The sequence below is a fragment of the Lipotes vexillifer genome, unplaced genomic scaffold, assembly GCF_000442215.2.
Source record: "Lipotes vexillifer unplaced genomic scaffold, Lipotes_vexillifer_v1.1 scaffold1980, whole genome shotgun sequence".
In the NCBI taxonomy this organism is placed as follows: Eukaryota; Metazoa; Chordata; class Mammalia; order Artiodactyla; family Lipotidae; genus Lipotes; species Lipotes vexillifer.
The window spans coordinates 1,705,986-1,727,401 of NW_006797999.1; the positions used below are offsets into that span (position 1 = coordinate 1,705,986).

Genomic DNA, 21,416 nt, shown 5'->3' on the forward strand with positions numbered 1-21,416 from the left:
GGGCCGCCCGCGGGGCGGGGCGCGGCCGGCCTACCGATGGTGCAGTGCTCGCCGTTCCAGCCCTGGCTGCATTCACACTTGCCGTCCCTGCAGGTGCCGTGCTCGGCGCAGCGCGGGTGGCAGGCTCTCTGACTGCACGCTGGGCCCGTCCAGCCTTCTTCACAGCGGCAGGCGCCCCCCATGCAGACGCCGTGCGAGCCGCAGTCCGCGGCACAGATCTCTGGGGGGAGAAAGAGAGGGAGCCGGGCAGGAGAGGAGAGCAGCGGCGAGTGAGACGGGGAGCGAGCGAGAAGCGCTTCGCCTCAAACTCGGCGCGTCAACACGGTTTAGAACAAAGTCGCCGAGCACACGTACGAAAGCATTTACCTACGAAGCAGATGGCAGCATCGAGGGCTAGGAGCGACAGACGTAGTTTGCTTTCTTTGTTCCATTTTATATGCTGCCACGATCGGGCGTAAAATGCACATGATAGTTATAAACAATTTTCTGTATTACATATGTGCTTACACACACACACGCTACTAACAAAACAGAACAAATGACTCATAAGGAGAGGAAACCATGTACGCACACATACCTGTTTCCAGGAGTATCTTTCGACAGCCAGGAACACAGGCACACATACATCAAATTGATATAAAATTTACGAAATATTTCAGTGTCTGTGTATGTCAGGTATCTAACAGGAGTTAGGTTTCACCCATAGAGCAAAAACTGAAAAGGGGTTATTTTTAATCCTATGGCTTGATTTTTTAAAAATATTCAGAAACTTCCACTGAAAAGAATCTTTTATAAAAAAAAAAGGGTAAAAAAAAAAAATCTACTTTAGTATGCACTTTAGCCTGCTCCTGACACAGAGACGTGCTGGTTAAATAAAAGAAGCTGTTGTTTTTCCTATTAAGTATATTTGTACTGTTGACAGATAAAAGTTGCTAAGCAAAACAATAGTAGAAAACTGGTTTAATAATATATAGATCTGCCGGCTCTGGCATTTGCAAAGCAAGGATTTTCAATTACTAGAATTACTGAAAAGGGCACAAGTGACCAAAGGACTTTAAGAACCGTAACAACAGGTTAGGTTGTTAAAATAGAATTCAGGCGTCTGAAATAATTTTTTTCTTAAAAATCTTTCGTAGAAGCTTTACTTGACTAGAACCAACTGAGAGAGACAGACAGAGAACTTTGAGGGGTATTTTATTTTTCACTCTTCACATATAAAGTTAAATAAAATGAACTTTTTTCTTAAGATTGGAAGACTACTGTTTAGTTTTGGTTTTCTTTCAACAGTAAAAAGCTGAGATCGTTTCTGACAGACAGAAAACGACTACAGCTGAATTTTAAAATTAAGAAATAGTCACTGTTTATGTAGTCATATGATCACATGTTCCCCATTCATTGACCAAATAAAACGTTTCTCAGACACTGGAATTCACAGGGCTGAAGACTTTTAGACACCACATCCAGGCTCAGTGAGAGTTGTAAACAAGAGCCAGGACTATGAACTGGAGGGGAGTGGTATGTGGTTTTTTTCATGCCACATTTTCTATCTCCTTTGAATTAAATTTTTGATTAAAAGATCCAAGATGGTTTGATTAACTTCAGAGGAACAGAACGTCACCTCAGCTCCAGAAGAGCGAGGTTTCTTTCTGAGGTTCCCTTTTTTATTCAATCGAATCAATTTTTCATTAGGGTGAAGGTGTTTAGCAGCGATTAGCACACTCGCTTTGAGCAAGGTGCGTCAATCTTTGTAATGAACTTATTAATTAGAGTTAATTTAATTGAAGTGGAATTGAAGGGCTAATTAATGGACAAACTGCTGCTGAAGAGAGAGGAAACCTGTGTTGCTTTCAAACCTATAAACTTTCTGATGGAAATAATTCATTTCTTCTCTTTCAGCAGCTTAACCAAATATTTCTTCAGATGTAAAATCTACTCTCCTGTTGAATTTAGATCTCTGAAGGTCATTTCCACAACAACAAAAGAGGCAGCTGGTAAAGTGTTTTGCTTTAGGATTCAATAGGTTAGAAATCGCAAATTCTACTGCAAGTAAACTTTTAAGTCACAAATGGAAATTAACAACGGTGTTTTTGTAAACTTTCAATGAGAATGTGCAGACAAATTGGAGGCAGGTGAACCCATATGTTTTCACAGGATGACTATATGCATATTTGAGATCTTTACTAATAATTCTAAGTAAGTCTTCTGTCTTTTGGCAGCTAATAGCAAAGTTTAATGAAGTTTTTTTCTGTGCTTAATTACTTTCTCTCAAAGAAGCATACTGTGTTCATTATTCAACTCTCTATATTGAGAGTTTAACATGTGTTAAGTGTGTATTTTGCATTAGGGGTTTAAAGATGAATAAGATGAAGACTTTCACTCATTATGTCTTAGTGGTCATTTTGTATACAGGTAAAATTAGATTTTCAGCTAGCAAAATAATTACATCAGTATGAAAAAAATCAGTCTAAATATGTAAAACAGTGATATGTAATTTTGGCAACGAATTTAATCTTTTAATTAACATTTATATCCTTTTTTTTTGCTATTTATAGCAATACCATTTTATGAAGAAGACCAAATTAACTTTTGAGCTATTTAATATCAATTACAAACCATCCTTTATAAAATAATTCTGGTAATGTATTAAGTAACTTTATACAAAACAAAAAAAAGGGGGGCTATTTCATTATTCCTTGCCTACTTGGATAACTGTGGGAAACAAACTAGAATGACAATATTTCAGACAAGTATTATTTTATAGCTAATATTATTATGCCTGTTTCACTGATGGAGGCGTAAGAGGCCCGAATCAAGTAACTGTATACAAGTAATTATATCTATAAACTTTAATCGGAGTTTTACATCTTTAATATAGAAGCTGGAAATGTAAATAAAAACTCAAAAGAAAGAGCGAAATGCCTATTTTGCTCTGGTAATTATATTTTTTAAGTGGAGGACAAAATGAGTTAATATGTTATTTATTTACTTATTTATTTAATTTTGGCTGCGTTGGGTCTTCGTTGCTGTGCGCAGGCTTTCTCTAGTTGTGGCAAGCAGGGGTTGCTCTTCGTTGGGGTGCGCGGGCTTCTCATCGCGGTGGCCTCTCTTGTTGCGGAGCACGGACTCTAGGCGCATGGGCTTCAGTAGTTGTGGCGCACGGGCTTAGTTGCTCCGCGGCATGTGGGATCTTCCCGGACCAGGGCTTGAACCCGTGTCCCCTGCATTGGCAGGTGGATTCTTAACCCCTGCGCCACCAGGGAAGTCCCCATGTGTTATTTGAAACAATGCCATGTGCCCATGCTTGATAAACCTTGGTTGGTGGTGATTTCTTAAAACTCTTCAGTGAGATACTCAAGGCCCTCTATAGTGCTGGCCCCAATCTGGTTTTTTACTTATGTATCCTATACTCCCTGCCAGCTCTAACAGTCACGCATTCGCGTTTTCTAACCACAGTCTCTGGTTCTCCAAGCTCTCTGAATGAACTCACATTTCTGTGAAGCAATAATAAGCAACTGTAAACCCTGGTTGCCTCCAGCAGTGTATGGCCACAGATGAGGGAAGCAGAGGAAAAGGAGGGGCGGAAGAAAGAGAAAAGGGGAGGAAAGGGGATGAGAGAAGAAAGGAGGAGGAAGAAACTTGGCGGGGGGAGCAGGAAGAAAACTCATTAACTGTTTCTCTAACTAGGGTATCTACTTAGGGGTCGGCAGAAGTTTTCCATCAATACCACAAATTAGCCTATATAAGACTTTCTTTAGTCTGGGCTTCCGAGATTCAATGTGTAATAGGTGAAGAGCGGCCCATGAATCTTTCATGCCGATATTGACGCATAGGGCAGCAAGCCTGTTACCCAAGTTCCTCAAAATGCCAAGAAAGAGTGATTTGTAAAAACTGTGAGTCTTTTTTTCCTCCCTTAAAATAAGCATGTTAATTAGCTACTAGCAAGGTTTCATTTAGGCTTATGCCATTAGGTTAATAGATGATATTATTTTCATTTCATAACTTTCACATTTGGGGAACTCTATCCAATCAATACTTTTATGTGGAAGTGCCTCTGAGTTGATGAGGAATTAAGTATGATGACCTACAATTGGCCTTTGGAATTCAACCACCATAACTATTACCAATGCCACCACCAGTCCTTAATGGCTAACACTTACGGAGTACTCACTAGGCTTAAAGCCCTATCATAAGTGCTTTTCACATGCTAAGTCATTTACCCCTTACAACAACTGTATATAAGGTGGCACCATTAGTATTCCCATTTTACAGATAAACGGAGGCACAGAAGTTACATAACTTGTCCAACATCACACAGCTAGGAAACAGCCAGTCCTAGATCTGAACCCAGGCAGGTCAGCTGCAGAATCCCTGTTTCTTAACCACTTACTGTTAAACAGCAGGTGTTTAGAGGGCAATAGGTGTGGGCAGGGTTAAGAGTAGACAAGGATTGTCTGAATCCAAGGCTTCTGCACGATATTTTTACGTACCTGACACTGCTCATAAAAATCTGTCCTCCCCCCGCCCCTTTCTGTTTATCCTCCTCTGCCTTTCCTTTTCCTCCTCCTTCTTCTCTTGTCCTCATTCTTCCTTCTCTTCTTTTCCTGCTTTTTAATTTATTTTTGCTCAGTTGGTCCAAACAGAAGTCGTCACCGCCTCTACCTCTCACTCGCCTCCCACCGCCGCGCCTGCGTTCTGCCGACTCGGTGATTCTCACCTCTTCCCAACTTTCTCGCCTCTTTCAGAGACATGAACATCACCCCCAATCTCCCTTGCCTTAGACTTTCAGCTCTTCTCGCCCTATTTTATGTTCTGTTTTTCCAGCAAGTCCTGTCTGTTTTGCCTTTAAACGTCCCTCAGTTTATCCTTTTCATTTCCACTAACTCCAAGGGACTGTGCTCTCGTCCCTTCGCCCTTCTGGGAAAGCCCGCCACGGTGCCTTCTGGGAAAGCCCGCCACGGAGCCTTCTGGGAAAGCCCGCCACGGTGCCTTCTGGGAAAGCCCGCCACGGTGCCTTCTGGGAAAGCCCTCCACGGTGCCTTCTGGGAAAGCCCGCCACGGTGTCTTCTAGTGCTCAGGTTTCACTGTTCTCTCTGACGTCTGGTCCACGGGGTAGTTCTGGACCACTGTTCTCGTCATATCAGGGGCATCGTTATTGTTAGTGAATTCTCCATTGTCTAATGTGTCCCTCATAATTGGGCCCAACTCAATTTTTACCTCCAAATACTCTGTCATCACTGTCCCCTGTATGTAATGAGATTCTCACAGTCGTGTCTTTGGTAATGGTAGCAGCAGCAGCAGTAGTAGTAAAGGTGGTGGCAGCTGTATTTAGAATTTATTATGGGCTAAGCATTGTACTAAGTATTTACTTCACATGCATCAACTCAAGCAATTCCCACAGCAGCATCTCTGGAAAGAATGTCTTATGATTAAATCCATTTTATAGATGAGCAAACTGAAGCAGACAGTAATTTCCCTTAGGGAATACAGGTATCAAGTAGTACAGACTGAATATGAACCCAAACATCGGATTTCAGAATCCACGCTCTTAAGTACTTTCTAATACTGTTCCCCTAGTCAAAAAATATTCCCTCAACCTCCACACTAACTACAATCTTTAAAAGAAGGCAAGAAATGTTAAAAATCTCCTTGACAACTTTCAGTAGGCATCAAGGCAGGATCTAAATACTGACTGAATTTAGCATATTAGTCCATGTAATACTCAATAGAATATTATACTGGAACACACTGGTTTCTAAGTATGTCACGTGTGTTTATCTTATCTCCCCAATTAAACTGTAATCTTCTAGACTAGAACAGCATCTTTTCAAACTGTACGACTAACGAGTGGGTCATGGAATTAATTCGTGGGTTGCAACCGGCATTAAAAAAAGTAGAATAGACTTGGGAGAAAGTATCAGTGTATATCACTTTGTAAACCTTTTGTTTCAGTGATCTGAGTATATGCACATATATGTATATGAGGTCACAATGTAAAAATGTATTTAAGACCACACGTTATTTAGGTCATGGTCAAAAACTTGAAAGCCAGTATTCTACAGGGCAGGGATGATTGACACTCTTTTATCCCTGCAGTGTCTGTCACAAAGCCATGCACAGAGCTGGTGCTCAAAAACAACGTGACCGATTGGATAAAATTACTACCTGTCATTTCTATTATAATCATACAGTTACAATTAAAAACTCAGTGTTGAACCATTATGTACACCATAATATCTATATATGTTTACTCTTTATTGTGATAATATTAAGTCTTCTGTTGTCACATAATTTTTTAATTGAAGCTTCTCTGTTTAGGAGATAATGTGCTTAAATCTCCAAGCTGTACACAGGCCTTCAGAGTTAAGAAGAAAGAGAGCTTTACACAAGTGAAAGATTATTCTTTACATTAATACTAAAGGAGAAATTTCAGGACAAACTGACTAAGCCTGTGTCTTTCCATATTATAAGATAACAAAGTTCATTACTTTTAATATTTATTTCTATAAATGTTCACTTTAATAAAATCTGTATTAAGTATAATAAGTGTGTTTTAAAAATTAAAATGTCGTAACCTGTAGCTAAACAATATTAAGCGCTCAATCATATGGCATGTATGAACCTCACCATTTGAGCAGTCTGGGCCAGTCCAATTAGGGTCACAAGTGCAGGAGCCACTTTCTTGAAGATATGTTCCATGACCAGAGCACTGGTCTGGACACATGGTCTTGAGTATTTCACAATTGTTACCACCCCATCCTGGATTGCAGTGACATTCCCCATGGATACACACACCATGATTAGAACATCCAGGGTCTAGACAGTCAGCTAGTGGAGAGAAAAGAGAACAAATTTATGGTCAAATCTAGAAGATATACACAAGTACATATGGAACAAAGAATTACACCCCAATCTAATTTACCTGAACACTTTGGACACTCAAATGTTTACCCACCGTTTATCTGCAAGAACTTGTTTCTGAAAAATGCAGAGAATTTATACAATAAAGCATTAAGAATCATGCCATTTAGGTAACCGAGCCTCTTGCAAGGATTTGTAATTCTAGTGATTTACACACTTCTGCTCTTGAGATTTCAGACGATAGCTTTCCGTTCTGCCCAGTCAGAGAGTAATAAGTATTGGCTTCTCTATAACAAAATCTGAATCAGCTGACCTAATCCATAACCACTGAATACTGACAGCTGTATGGGACCCTCAAATGTTTGAGAAATAAATGAGTTGCAGACTCTCCATCTCTCTTAATTCACTTTAATGTGCTTTAGGTGACGAGATTTAATTTAGCAATTTGACTCAGTAAAACTTTACACTTGTAGGGTCAATGGCCTGAAAATTTAATTCCAGAGACTTAATTGCATCACTTTGTGTGTGCAGATCAATAAAATCCATTTGACTGAAGAACGGAAACGGTGCTTTTCTGCTTTTTGAAAAAACAGTTCAACTGCACTTTACAGTATAGCATCTCGACTATCAACATTATATACAGTCATGGCACAAACCCATGATGTATTTTTCTCTATCAGTATACTATGTTCAATATTCTGTCTTTCTAGAGAGGCCAAAATGCTAGACTTAGAAGCTGGCATCAAGGTGAAAAACTGCCAAAAAAAAAATAGAATTCAACCGTTCACCATTGGTTCTGAGACAAAAATGTTTGTGTACTTTCTCAGAGTAAAAAAAAAAAAAATTATTCACACAATTGAGAGAGAGCTAAAGGACTCCTCGGTATTTTCTTCTTTTTACTAGGTAAAATGTTCATGAAGCAATGCAAAATCAAAATTACTTTCAGAAGGAGGCATATAAAAAGATTCATCTGCCAAACTAAGGGTTAGACATACAAGCTGTTTCTTTATGAAGCTATAACGACAGACCTCTGCAAGGTTTGACATGTTTACCTTCTTCACAGTTCTCTCCTTTGTATCCAGAGTTGCAAACACAAGAGCCCACGATACAAATCCCACGACCCCCGCACTGCGGGTCGATACACTGCGTATTTGGTACATCACACTCCGTGCCCTTCCAGCCACTGAAACAGAGGCAGCGGCCCTTGGAGTACTGGCCGTTGCCACTACACAGCACTGGACAGGCTGCTGTGAAATAAAACACGACAGAGGAATTAGGAATTAACAGCCACGTTTCCCATCGAGATTCTCCAAGAACAGGCACATCGTTGGAACAAGCAATATGCCATTTCTCCCCTCTTTTCTTTCCTGTCTTGAGAGCTTTCTGAATTGCTCGTGTTTCTACAGCTTATTTATATCGGCTTAAGAAAAGAATCTAACTCGCATACCTCTTGAACAATCCGGACCTAGAAATCCTGGAAAACAATGGCAAGTTCCAGAAACACACTCTCCATTTCCATGGCAATTTCGGGGGCATTCCACCACAGACTCTGAAGAAAAGAAAAAGAAGCAATCCTTGCTGTGCAGCCTGCCTCTCGTGCAGGGTAAACTGTGTCACTTGGGTCGTTCTAGCTGCATCTTGAAGGAAGCATGGGTGGCTTGCTCCATAACCCCCCAAAAGTATTCATTCATACCAGATTATTCGAATAGTAAAGCAAAACACTGGCGTTTCAGATGCAGACGTTTTAAAGCGTTTTCGCGATGCACTGCCCTCCTCCAAATGGTATTGTCTTCCACGCTTCGTGGTTTGTCACACGTCATAAACAAACAATTTAAAAAATATTTCTCACTTTTACCTCAGGCTCTAACATCCCAGGGATCACTCAAACTGGTGGAGACAGTTGAATTTCTATGCAACACAGTGCTGAGGCCGGAAGCCCGGAAGTGATGCTTTGAAGACAGTTCTTACCTATCACAATGGTATTGAACGACACCTGCTCTGCACTTTTCCCATCATTATAAAAAGCCAGATGCCAGATTCCAGAATCCAAGTACTGGATAAAGCCGGCCTCGTGGAGACTGACGGACCTCGCCTGTCGCCCAGCTCTTTCGGACTCAAGCAGGTTCCGTTGCTCTCGTGCAATCAACCTGCTGCCATCCAGCAGTTCCACAAAGTCGTACTGAGAATGAGGACAAAGGGAACTGTTTAGTAGTCGGAAAGAGTACGGTTGTGGCCGTTCCTCTCTTTCCTTTCCAAACTTTTTTCCTTTGCTCTAATAAACACAATGGTAGAAAAAAGTTCCTGATTGACAGGTCTTCTAGGCATCGCACTTACAGGGGTGATGGAGATTACCCACTGCACACCAGATACCGTTGTTGTATTTAAACATCACAGACATTTCTTCCCTTGATGCGCAATACGGTTTCCAAACTTATTTAATTCTTCTGACTGATAAAAAGTGTGTGAGTTTACAGAACAGACTTGTGGTTGCCTAGAGGTGGAGGGGGGCTGGGGCAGGGATAGATTGGGAGTCTGGGATGAGCAGATGCAAACTATTATATATATAGGATGGATAAACAACAAGGTCCTGCTGTATAGCTATATTCAGTATCCTGTAATAAACCATAATGTAAAAGAATACGAAAAAGAATAAATATGTATAACTTTGCTGCACAGCAGAAATTAACACATCGTCAATCAGCTATACTTCAATAAAATTATGAAAAAAATTTTTGTTAAGTTTGTGCGTTTAGGCAGTTTGGGGATACAACCATAAACCTGTACTATTCCAAACCCAGCAGCTCTATTTTAGTCACAGACCATGAGATGATCTCTTAAGATCGTCTCCTATTTAATACTCAAGTAGTAACCACTGCTACTGAATAATTACTCTGTGCCAGGATTACTTTTAATCCTCCTAGCAACACTTCTAGGAAGGCATTCATGTTTACACTTCAAAGACGAAGGAAACTGAAGCTTGAGAAGCTTGAGCAGGGCCAGATGTCCGGTCACTGGTGCAGGTGGTATGTGAACTCCAGTGCGCTTTGCTCCAAAGCTCGGGCTGTTCCCGTTACCCCACTCCACCCCTCTCTGTGACCCTGATGTAACCATTCCGCGCATCATGGAGAAAGCCATGGAGTTTTACTTAGTTAACAGTTAGATCAAAAACATTTAACAAGATGCCTTTACATCTTTGATCAAAAGTCTAAAAAATTAAACAGTGGAGGAATTTTGAAGGGATGGCCGGCCCAATTATGATCATGAAGTCAATCATCATTAAACTTAATTTTCGTTTTAGCAAAAGATTAATCATGAACATTGGGTAGTTGGAAGAATGTAACCGGAGAATTTGAAGATAATTTTAAAAAATATGGGGACTTCCCTGGTGGCACAGTGGTTAAGAATCTGTCTGCCAATGCAGGGGACACGGGTTTGATCCCTGGTCCAGGAAGATCCCAGATGCCGTGGAGCAACTAAGGCCGTGCGCCACAACTACTGAGCCTGCGCTCTAGAGCCCATGAGCCACAACTACTGAGCCCGCGAACCGCAACGACTGAGCCTGTGCGCCTAGAGCCCGTGCTCCACGACAAGAGAAGCCACCGCAATGAGAAGCCCGCACACCGCAACAAAGAGTAGCCCCCGCTCGCCGCAACTAGAGAAAAGCCCGTGCACAGCAACGAAGACCCAACGCAGCCATAAACAAACAAACAAACAAACAAACAAGCAAATAACTAACTAAATAAATAGGAAAAAAAAAGGAATGTGACTGGTAATAGTGGGGTAAAATTTTGTAGCCGGAGATAATTCAGTGAATTTGGAAGACACTGCAGAGACTTTCCAACACAGTTTTAATAAACTTGTTAGACAATAGTTTCTTAAATAGTGTCTGTAGACTCTTACCCAGTTTCATTTTATTCCCGAGGTATGTATTTACGGTGAAAAGTACACTACAGCACTATAAATATAAATCATTAATGCTAAAGCACTACACGTGTGAATCATCAATATTCTACTTTCTGACAGATTCCTTAAATGGAATTTCATCAGACATCTTTCCTAAGGAAAGGTTATTTATACTGAATCCCTTAATACAATCAAATTGAAAAAAAAATCAGTTGTTGGGATTCTAAGAATCACAGTTAAATACGTTGCCACTGTACACAGACCTCTTACCGTTACTATTGGACAGAATTTAGAATATCCAATTCAGCTTCCGACATACTAAATTTTAAATTTAAATATAAAAGCATTTTTTGTTATTGTTTGGTGTAGTCAAACTGCATTATAACATCATTTAGCTGTGAGAAGTATAAAAAAAAGCCACAACGTGATTAGCATTCAAACACTTTTTTCATTTACAGCTTATGAGGATGAAAATAATGACTGGTATGGATATCTGAACAACCGCAAAATTTCACGGGGATTCTGTTCCGAAATTATCAGAGGAAATTAATTCAGCACATTTGAAAGGTGCCTCTGCCTCAAATAAGCCATTCATTTTCTCATCAGATTGAAATACTTGCATTAGCATGGCAAAAAGACAAGAAAAAGTTTCTTTTTATGGTCCCATTGCACAGAAACACTTTTTTCCCCTAACAAGCCCTATTAATTGTCACCTTTATCATAGGGATCATTGTTTGTCATCACAGTGTGAACAATAAAGTGAGGCTGGGCGGGGAGTAGCTGACGGTTGTTGAGTATCTACCCAGTTCGAGGCCCTTCGGGGTGCATTTCACACACAACTTCAGGAGGGCACTCAAATACCTAAAGACACGTCCCCTGTCTAACACTGAAGCTATCTCCACGAAAAGGAAACCAACTATGCGGGGTAGAAATTTAATAACCTTTGTTCTCAGGGTGTAAAGTAATCACTTACGGGCAAATCCGAGAGTTTTGCTCTGTAACACCTGTTCATAAGATTCCTCTGGATTTTTTTGTGCAGGAAGTCTTAGAATCTTATGCTATTTTTAGGACAAAATTCAGTCTCACCACTTTGGAGGAGCAATCATGAGACAAAGCTTATACCTGATAAAGGTATCTTGGTGGTTCGTTTCTGAACAGATTTTCCATATTCTTAACTCATTTCAGTTATCAAAATGATGAGAACGCAGCATCTATGAATACCTAACTGTGCTCTTAAATCAACTCTTTGGTGGTGGCAGATTCTTGCTGTAAATCATTGACATAGAGGAGGGAGTGATTTTAAAGATCACCTGATGCAACTCCTTCATTTTACAGATAGACACTGAGGCACAAGGAAGTTAGACTTGTGCAAGGTCGCAAGGTCAGAAAGCGGCAGGGGTGTGTGCTCAAGAACCCAGGTTTCCGACTCCCATTCTAAAATAGCCTTCATGCAGATGCACTTAAAGGATACAGTACACTATTAACTGTACAGCATTAACTTGCTTCCTTAGGCTTCTAACTGTCCAGGAGAATGAATTGAGCATCAGGGAGAAGAAAGTCAATCGATTCCTTGGTAACAATCATATGGACAGTTTTACAAAGGGTCACAAAGACTTTCAAAACTCAAGCGATTATTCTGTATGGTTGGCCAATTTTAATTATTTCAGGTTGATTTATTTAGCATTCCCCAGAAACAGAGAAATGTTCAATTTGGGCTGTTTTACAGCATATTTCATGTTTAAACACTGAACTCAGAAACAGCTGTCTGCTCTGCTGATCCTGAATGAACTGCAGGAAGGAACTCTAATAACTGTGGAGCTTAAGAAAATGCATAACCTACTTAAACGCATATGTTGTGGGAGAAAAGAAAAGTGGCTATCACGTATATTGTGTTTAAATACCAGAAGAATTATAAGAAAACCTGAAACTACACCTTTTATTCCCTAGTCTTATATGGTATATATAACCTCCAATAAGTCAACCCTAAATCTTTAAATAAACCTTTAAAGTGCCCAATGCATTAGAGAATTTTTTCTGAAATTAATTTTTGGAATTTTTAGGTTACAAGCTCGCTATTGTACTTAGTTTAGAGGTATGTTTCTTGAGTTATACAAAAATAATTTAATCATGTGTGTGATTCCAATGGAAAAAATTTTTTTTTTCCTATTTCACTGGACTACTGCTGTACTAAATGCAATCTATCTGCTATAACTGAAGTCAGAGAGGGCCACTTCCACTTAAGAAAATCCGGTTATTACACCTTAGTCAGTGTCACCTATAACATGAACTAGAGTCAAATGCAATTGTAATCTAAAATTTAAAATCGGACCCCAGTACACAATAAGAGGAATTTGACATGTAAACATTAAAGGAATTACTTTAACAATGTAGATATGAAGAACGTTAAATCAGAAAAATGAATACACCAAAGCATGACATTCAAAAAATTTACAGCTGTATAGTTTATGTATGTATATGAAACTTTCCCTGATCCATGACATTAGAGAGAGCGTGTTCAAATTTTCTTACTCATCTTTTTATTAAAGATACTATTTTTATTAGTATAGGGATCAATTTTTCTTTATAACTGATATTCCGAGGTTATAGGAAAAGCATTTCTCACAAAATTACATAATATAAAGCATACATGAAAATCCTCTGGTCCTCATTTGATAAATCCAATTAAAATCGGCATGAATTTCTGTGAGTAAATAAACTGATATTCAAGCATAACTTTAAGCTCATCTAATTGTCAATTTTAATTAACCATCTATTACATTTTTTGGAATTCCTGTTTTGGGGAAAAGTCTGGGCTCCAATTCTGTGGTAGGTAATTTAAATAATTTCTCTTAGACATAATAATGGGACCTCTTTAAACCACAATTTCCAATTTATACACCATGAGCCAATATTAGACTATGAAAAATCTGTGGGATTATCGATCTGTGACAGTTGTGAGGTGATTTTCATGAACGCAAATTGACTTTAAAGTTCTTTGAATCTACGATATAGGGGCATTTGAATTGTTTTGTGATCATCCTTGGTGACCTATGAAAGCTCTTTTATCTCTGTATTTCAGTGTTCATCACATGTAGACTAGGAATCATGGCTTGAGTTGATAAAGTTTATATCATGATATTTCTGTTTATGTTCCCATAATTTCTTTACAAACAGTAAATCTGACATAAAGTAAAAAGTATATAATATATTTTCAACAGAATGAATACGTGTTTGAGATGAAAATGTCATGCATCTATTACATGAAAGGAGTATGACCTTTGGAAATGATCATAGAATCTTTCCAAAACACTTGGAAAATCTATGGTGTTTTACTACGTACTCAGATGATGTTCAATATTCATCAGGTTACTCACAAATTCTGTACATTTTAATCAATCAATAATGATTAAAGCAAGTCAGGAAGAAAATGCTGTTCTTCCTACTAATTCAAAAATCTCAAGATAAGTGTCACCTATATTCAAAATGCTTTTCACTGTAAAAGATCAACACAAAAGTGGTCAAACAGTTAAACAGCTGAACTTAAGAAACAGAATGACTTAAAAAATGTAAACTAGCAGTTTTCATTTTATTGGTAACAGAGCCTACCTGAGTATGGGAAGGTGGTAAGCCTTTTCGGCCATATACTCCAATCAATGCATCTTTCTGAAGAGAGATATTGAATTTAAGAAACTGTGGCTGATCAATAAAGAGCTGTGATCTCCAGAAGATCCCGGGAGGAACCTCTTGAATTGCTCTTCGGCCAATATCAAGTTCTCCGGAATCTATGGTGTTATTTTCTTGTGTAAATCCACCCAATTTTCCTGAATGTAAGAGATCCATTGAAAAGGAACAAAAAATTAAAAAGAAACAAAGCCAAAAAACAAAACAGCTTTCTGACTTTCAAAAAGTTCTTTTTATTTAAATGCTCAAAAATTTCATTTTCTTCTGATAAATGAAATGCTCTTATTTATTTCTAATTTTCCCTTTAAAGGGTTTTTCTTTGTTAGATATTGTTCAACCAACTCTGACTGAGCACATCCTTTAAGATATTTAAGTCAACATCCCTTTACTTCCTCCCAAGGTATGCCTATTACTGCAACTGTTTTCACACCTACAGTCTTTCTTGATCGCTTGAAACATAATTATCTTACAAATTATATGTGTTGTTATTTCTTGGGAGAGATTCATCTAAGTCTGGTGTTTACCAGTCATTCTAAACATACCATAACCCTGCAAAGTGTAAATTAATGGATTGGAAATTGCAGAATGGATTAAGGAGATTTCCAAATCAATCCTTAAGCAAACAACAAAAACAGTCAATGGCACAGATTCATGTAGTTCCCTCCAAACTATATAGTAGAATGAATGAAAATTCAGATGCCTGAAGGGCGGTTGAGAGGGGGCAGGGGGCACGTTATGAGGGGAAGGGAAGGAGGAGGGGTCAGTTTAAATTCTCACAAAGTTTTTAATGTAGGCTGCCACAACTTCTCTTCCTTCTGATCTTTACCTCAACGCCACCTTCAGCCTTCCGTGCACGTGTGTTAGCCCCCTCACTGACTCTCAACGTGTTGAGAACAAATAGTCTCCACTCCCTGAATCTCTGACCCCTCTTAGAGACCATCTCCCTCCCAGTTTTAGGAAACAGACCCAAGAATCCTCTTTTTTGGTATGTCTCTGCCTCCTTCCCTCTTCATTAGGGTTCTTCCTCATTCTGAGGGGGTTAATGATAGAGAAGGTTTTACAAGTTGCCTTAAATGGACACAAAACCACACTGTCTCTTATTCCATGGAAAGGGTCCATGAACGCAAAGGAAGAGAATGGAAGTGGGCAGATTATCCTCTATCAAGTCAACCTTTTTGAGAGTCACAACGTTGACAGTATTGAATTTGTCTTTTTAAGAACACTGATCTGAATATTAATTCAGATATTACATAATGTTATAAAATATCTATTATACAACACCGGGTAAGTTGTGAATTTAAAATTTAGATGACTTCATTTCAAGTTGGAGAGTTATGAACTATTTTATTTTAACGACAGAGGAGAGTCTTCTATCTATGAAGAATTATTAATTTAACATTGAGCTCATTTTTGAGTGTTTACTAGGGACACAGAATTGTGGGGATCAAGAAGAAATATAAATTAGAGAACAGAATCTTAGAGATTAGTCTGGCTTTGATGGCTTCTGCCATCAAGCAACTAGTTACCTGGTTGGGAAGACAACACCTAAAAACTAATAAATTAAATGACCATCTAAAGCAACACATGGTTAAAGGTCAGAGCAAAGTGATATCACTGAAGGCTGGAGGTAGAAAGATTTCACAGAAGGGGTAAGTTCTGAGCTAAACTTTGTAGGACAAGTAGGCTAAGGTTTCTGAGTTGGGGTGAATATCATAACTAAAAACATGGCAATGGAACTGAACACGTGTTAGGGTGATGGTGAGCAGAGACGTCCATCTGGCTAGAAAAGAAGTTAAGAAAGGCAGGAGTCAGATAAACCTGGGTTTGAATCCTAACTCTGTCAATAACTAGCTGTGTGACCTGAAGGTATATACTAAAGCTCTGATTCTAAACCTCATCTGTAAAATGAGGCTAGTAATAATGCAATCACAGGACTGCTATAAGGATTACATGAGGTATTCTATATAAAGCACTTGGCTCTCAGTAGGTATTAAATGAATGGAAGACATTAATGGGTTTGTCATGGAAGTAATGAAAGATAAGATTGGAAAAGGAAAAATGATATCAGATGGTGGAGGCCCCTGAATACCAGGTTAAAGAATTTGGTCTTTATAATTCATGTTCCTTTTTAAAAAAATTTTCTGTGTGTGTGTGTTATTACTTTTTTTTTACATCTTTATTGGAGTATAATTTTTTTACAATGGTGTGTTAGTTTCTGCTTTATAACAAAGTGAATCAGTTATACATATACATATGTTCCCGTATCTCTTCCCTCTTGCGTCTCCCTCCCTTCCACCCTCCCTATCCCACCCCTCTAGGTGGTCACGAAGCACCGAGCTGATCTCCCTGTGCTATGCGGCTGCTTCCCACTAGCTTTTTTGTATTTTCAACTCTGTCAAAGAGCATTATTCCACCCCTTTTCTTGAAGGTAGGTATATATGTATATACATAAATATATATAGGCATTGTGTTACTATGCATATAATTTATGGCATGTTTTAAAAATAGGTACTTGAAATAGATTTAACATGGGTTAATTATACTTCAATGCTACAAAGGCACTTATCTGTTAATATGTTTTGTGTGTGTGTGTGTGTGTGTGCGCGCGCGCGCGCGCGTGCGCGTGCGTGTCATCAGGAGAAACAATTCAAGATTAGTAAGAGGGCTTCCCTGGTGGCGCAGTGGTTAAGAATCCGCCTGTCAATGCAGGGGACACTGGTTCGAGCCCTGGTCCGGGAAGATCCCACATGCCACGGAGCAACTAAGCCCATGCGCCACAACTACTGAGCCCATGTGCTGCAACTACTGAAGCCCGCGTGCCTAGAGCCCGTGCTCCGCAACAAGAGAAGCCACCGCGATGGGAAGCCTGCGCACCGCAATGAAGAGTAGCCCCCGCTCGCCGCAACTAGAGAAAGCCCACGCGCAGCAACGAAGACCCAACGCAGCCAGAAAAAAAAAAAGAAAGATTAGTAAGGAACAGATGTTTATGGTAGATATCCAGGTTATGGCCATTAGGGTCTAGAGTAATTCACAACAAATCACATTTATGGATAGGTGTGAAGTTTGAGGGAGAGTGTGTTATTAGTAAGTGTTGGGATTCTTTTCTATCTGGACTACTGCATCCAACAATGACATATGACCATGAGGTGCAAAGGACAGCTACACCTAAACAGAGACCCATTAAAGGTTCTGATGGGGCAAAAGGTGACACGAATCACTGTCTCAAGGACATTAAAGTGCAGTAGTGTGGGAAGCCCAGAAGTGGAGAGATGAGTTAGGATACAGTTGCAATAACCTAGGTAGGAGGCAGGAGGCGGCTGTACAAGAAAGCTTAAGAAAAAGTCATTATTTACAGTTTCACTTCCTTTCTTTTTTCCTGATGTCTGTAATCACGGCAGTTAACAGTCCTTTACCTACCAGGTCTATCTTTGTTGAACTAATTTACTAATATAAAATGTTCTTGAAAATAAAAGTTCAAAATTGGGTTATAGTAATCATTGTAATTTTTCAGGTATCAACTCACAGACTATAAATCATGCATCATTCATTGAAATTTAAAATATGTATCTTATGATATTAATAAATATTCATTTTAGCAAAATTAGAATATATAAATAAAAAGATAAAAAATATAACCCTACACCCAGAGATTACTTTTGCTTGCTATCTAAGCAAATATCTTTCTGTATTCACAGGAATTTTAAAATACCTGAGATCAATTTCTACTTTTCATTTTGGAAGCTTTTGCACAAGAACCTAAATTTCTCATAAATTAGATTTTACCAAGAAGATTAAGGAGGGGGAAAAAGAGACATGGAATTAACCTTTAGTGAGAACCTACAACATGCCAGGTAGTTTCACCTACACTACCTGTTTTAAATTTCAAAACAACTCTATGAGGTCGATATTATTCTGAGATGAGGAAATTAAGGCTCAAAGAAGTAAATTACATGCCTAAAGTGACAGCTGAGTCAAGATGCAAATCGGGGTCTGCACAATTCCAGAACTTTGTGTTTTACAGAGTCATCCGTATAGTCTTTGCTTTTTATTAAAAAATATTTATTTCAAATTACTGGGTTTTAAGTTTGTCTATTCCGTATAAAATCAGGTACGTTAGCTCACTGAAAGATACCAGAGAATCTGCTTAGCTTTCAATTTTAGCACATAATTTATAAGGAAGTAATGGCCAGTTTTGTGTGCCACGGATACTATAACAAAATATTCTTTGTGTTATAATTTATTATAAATTCCCAATAAGTTTTTGTCTTTTGGTTGACTTCCACGTGGTGCTATTTAAAAAAAATCCAATAGAGTAAAAAAAATATCCAATAGAGTAGTAGTTTTTTTCCCCACTAACATGTTAGTAAACATAATCATATTTAAACATGAGATCATTCATATTTGGACTCATGATGTTCACACATTTCTAAGGCTATTATTATACTTTACTGTTATTAACAAGTCCTATTGTTATTTTCTGAAGCTTATGTGACTGAATCTACTCTCTGGTCTTGACCCTATCTCCTGCTGGTGTTAAGTGGTTTAGTAGTTTTAACAGCACACACATGCTTTGAGAGCTGGTAAGCATTAAGTGGTACTAATCCTGGAGCTGTTTTTCCAAAACATCGTCTTTGCCCGAGAGCATTAGCTTTGGAAATAGTAATCAAGTTCTGACTTCTAGGGTTTCAGGTTTTGCTTTGTTGCTTCTCCATATTCTATTTTGAGGTGTTAAAATCTTTCTCACTGAAACGATATGTGTACCCACTGTTGGGTCAATAAGTGTATCTACTTATCCAATTAGCCCCATAGCTAATTTAACAGGTGGCTCTTTTTCAGAGAGAAGGTTCTTTCATTTGTAAGACAAAATAACCAAGATTGAGTGGGTGTGCTTGAATGGGGCAGCAGTAGCTGTGATCATAGTTTTCTTGTGTACCTGTAACGAAAAAGCTTCACAGAATCTCAGAGTTCAAGTGCCCTTGGAGGTCATTTAGTCAAGGAGTCTTCAAACAAGAGTAGTCATACCCCTAGGGAACCTGAGGACTTTCCAGTGAGGAAAGAGGGGTAGAGTATTCTATGGGAACTACCTTCTGGAGCCTCAACAACTTCCATACGTAGAGACTTCTTTACAACAGGCAGGCACACCTCTCACACATGCAGAATCCTTCTTTCATACTCTGTCTTAGAACATAAAGTTTCCAGTGTGTCAAACAGGCAAAACTGAAAGTATTTTTTGTTGACAAACCTCCTTTAATCAAGACACCATAAACCCACGGTAGGGCTTTAGTGTTTTTCCTGTCTTACACGTATTTCTATCAAAGGCAAAGTGCGGTGAAGTTGAGAAATGGAGTATTTAAGACTGCTGGCACGTTTTAATATCCGATATATCAAAAGGGAGGGAGAACCTTACTGTTTCATGCCCCCATGACCCACCCAAACATCGTCCATGAATGCTTTTCACCTGCAGAAGAGTTTCATGATTGCAAAGAGAACATCAATGAAGTAAGAAATGTTAAAGGCAATGGTGCCTTACTTAATCCAATGGTCAAACTCCTGGCAAGGATTTGGTCTTTGTTCATCTCTCTACTGCCTGCCTAGCGTAGGAATTCGGAGCTGAGACAGTTGTGACAAAACGCGTATTAATTTATTTGAACTGAAAAAACAAGTCAGACTTTTTTCTGACAGAAAATGTTTGATTTTAATGGGAATTAGCTCTGCCAGTAAATTATATAGTGGGCATTCCTCATAAATTAGTGAGCTAACTAAATAGAGATATTGAAAGTATATAATGTGATAAAAGCATTCAAGAGAGATTACAACAAAGGTAAATGAAAATGCACCATAGTTCCATTTTCCAGTCCATTCTGCATATATCAGATAAAGTGCCACGAAGTAAAAGAATAAGAGATATGATTGGCAGTATGTATTTTGCTAAGCCTTGGTGAAGCCTTTTCTGGTATTCTCCACAGAAACTGAGAAATCGTATTGATTCGAAAACTGCATAACGAATCTTTTTGAAAGCAGGCAGTTGCTAATTCTTTGCTTTCAGTAAAACTGAAGAAACTGATGAAGTTGACAGCTTGTAGACCCACTAAATACACTTTCTGGAAATAGATCACAGTGTGATCTAATAAGGATTTCAAATAATTGAACGGCATCCTTCTAAAAAAATTCTTCCGCTCCCTTCTGCTTATTTTGTAGCAAGATTTCTTATGTTTATACTTATAACAAAGGATAACAGGAACAGAACTGATACTGAACCTTGCTTTGCTCTTGTAATAAGTAATATTCATCAGTGGATACACAAACTACTTGAAAAAGTCCCCATTCTTCTCATTCAGAGGTATTTTTAATACATTTTCACTTTTTACATTTAATAATTATCAAAATGCTCAATATATTTATATCATAATCAGGTCGTTTTCATCCAAATATGTACAACTAATAATTGTAAACAAAATTCAGTACAGAATAAAATGGATTTTTAAAAACACTTAAGAGTATTATGGTTGCATACAGCAGGTTCTTATTAGTTATCCATTTTATACATATTAGTGTATATATGTCAATCCCAGTCTCCCAGTTCATCCCATCACCACCACCTCTGCCACTTTCCCCCCTTGGTGTCCATACGTTTGTTCTCTACATCTGTGTTAAAATTCAATATAAATTTGTACACATATTTTGTTTTAGAGGCACAAGAACAAACTGGTTTGAAGATCACTGATCTATTCTAGCCTTTCCAATGAAATGAGCATCTCATTTTTAAGTGCCTATCAATGTCTTTTGCTTCAAATTATTACACTCTTTAGAATGGATTTATTTTGAATTAAAGCCTCAGAATGCGTCTTTTCTAAAGGGTAGATGCTGACCTGACCCTGTCATTATAATCAGTGATATAGAGATATAAGGACATCACAGATTTTCCTCCACTTAAATCCACAGAACTGCCAGCTAATATCAGGACAACATTCCTG

At 38.6% G+C, this 21,416-nt stretch overlaps 1 protein-coding gene across 1 annotated transcript in view; it reads right to left on the reverse strand.

The window, feature by feature from the left end:
- The window catches only part of TENM3 (teneurin transmembrane protein 3), a 181,564-nt gene that overhangs the window by 101,621 nt on the left and 58,527 nt on the right, over positions 1 to 21,416 (reverse strand). The window contains exons 4-9 of the mRNA XM_007470027.1: positions 14,368 to 14,582; positions 8,827 to 9,037; positions 8,306 to 8,407; positions 7,911 to 8,105; positions 6,625 to 6,825; positions 35 to 220 (exon numbers count right to left, since the gene is read on the reverse strand). Coding sequence (XP_007470089.1) covers positions 35 to 220; positions 6,625 to 6,825; positions 7,911 to 8,105; positions 8,306 to 8,407; positions 8,827 to 9,037; positions 14,368 to 14,582 — 1,110 coding nt within the window. The remainder of the gene's footprint in view (positions 1 to 34; positions 221 to 6,624; positions 6,826 to 7,910; positions 8,106 to 8,305; positions 8,408 to 8,826; positions 9,038 to 14,367; positions 14,583 to 21,416) is intronic.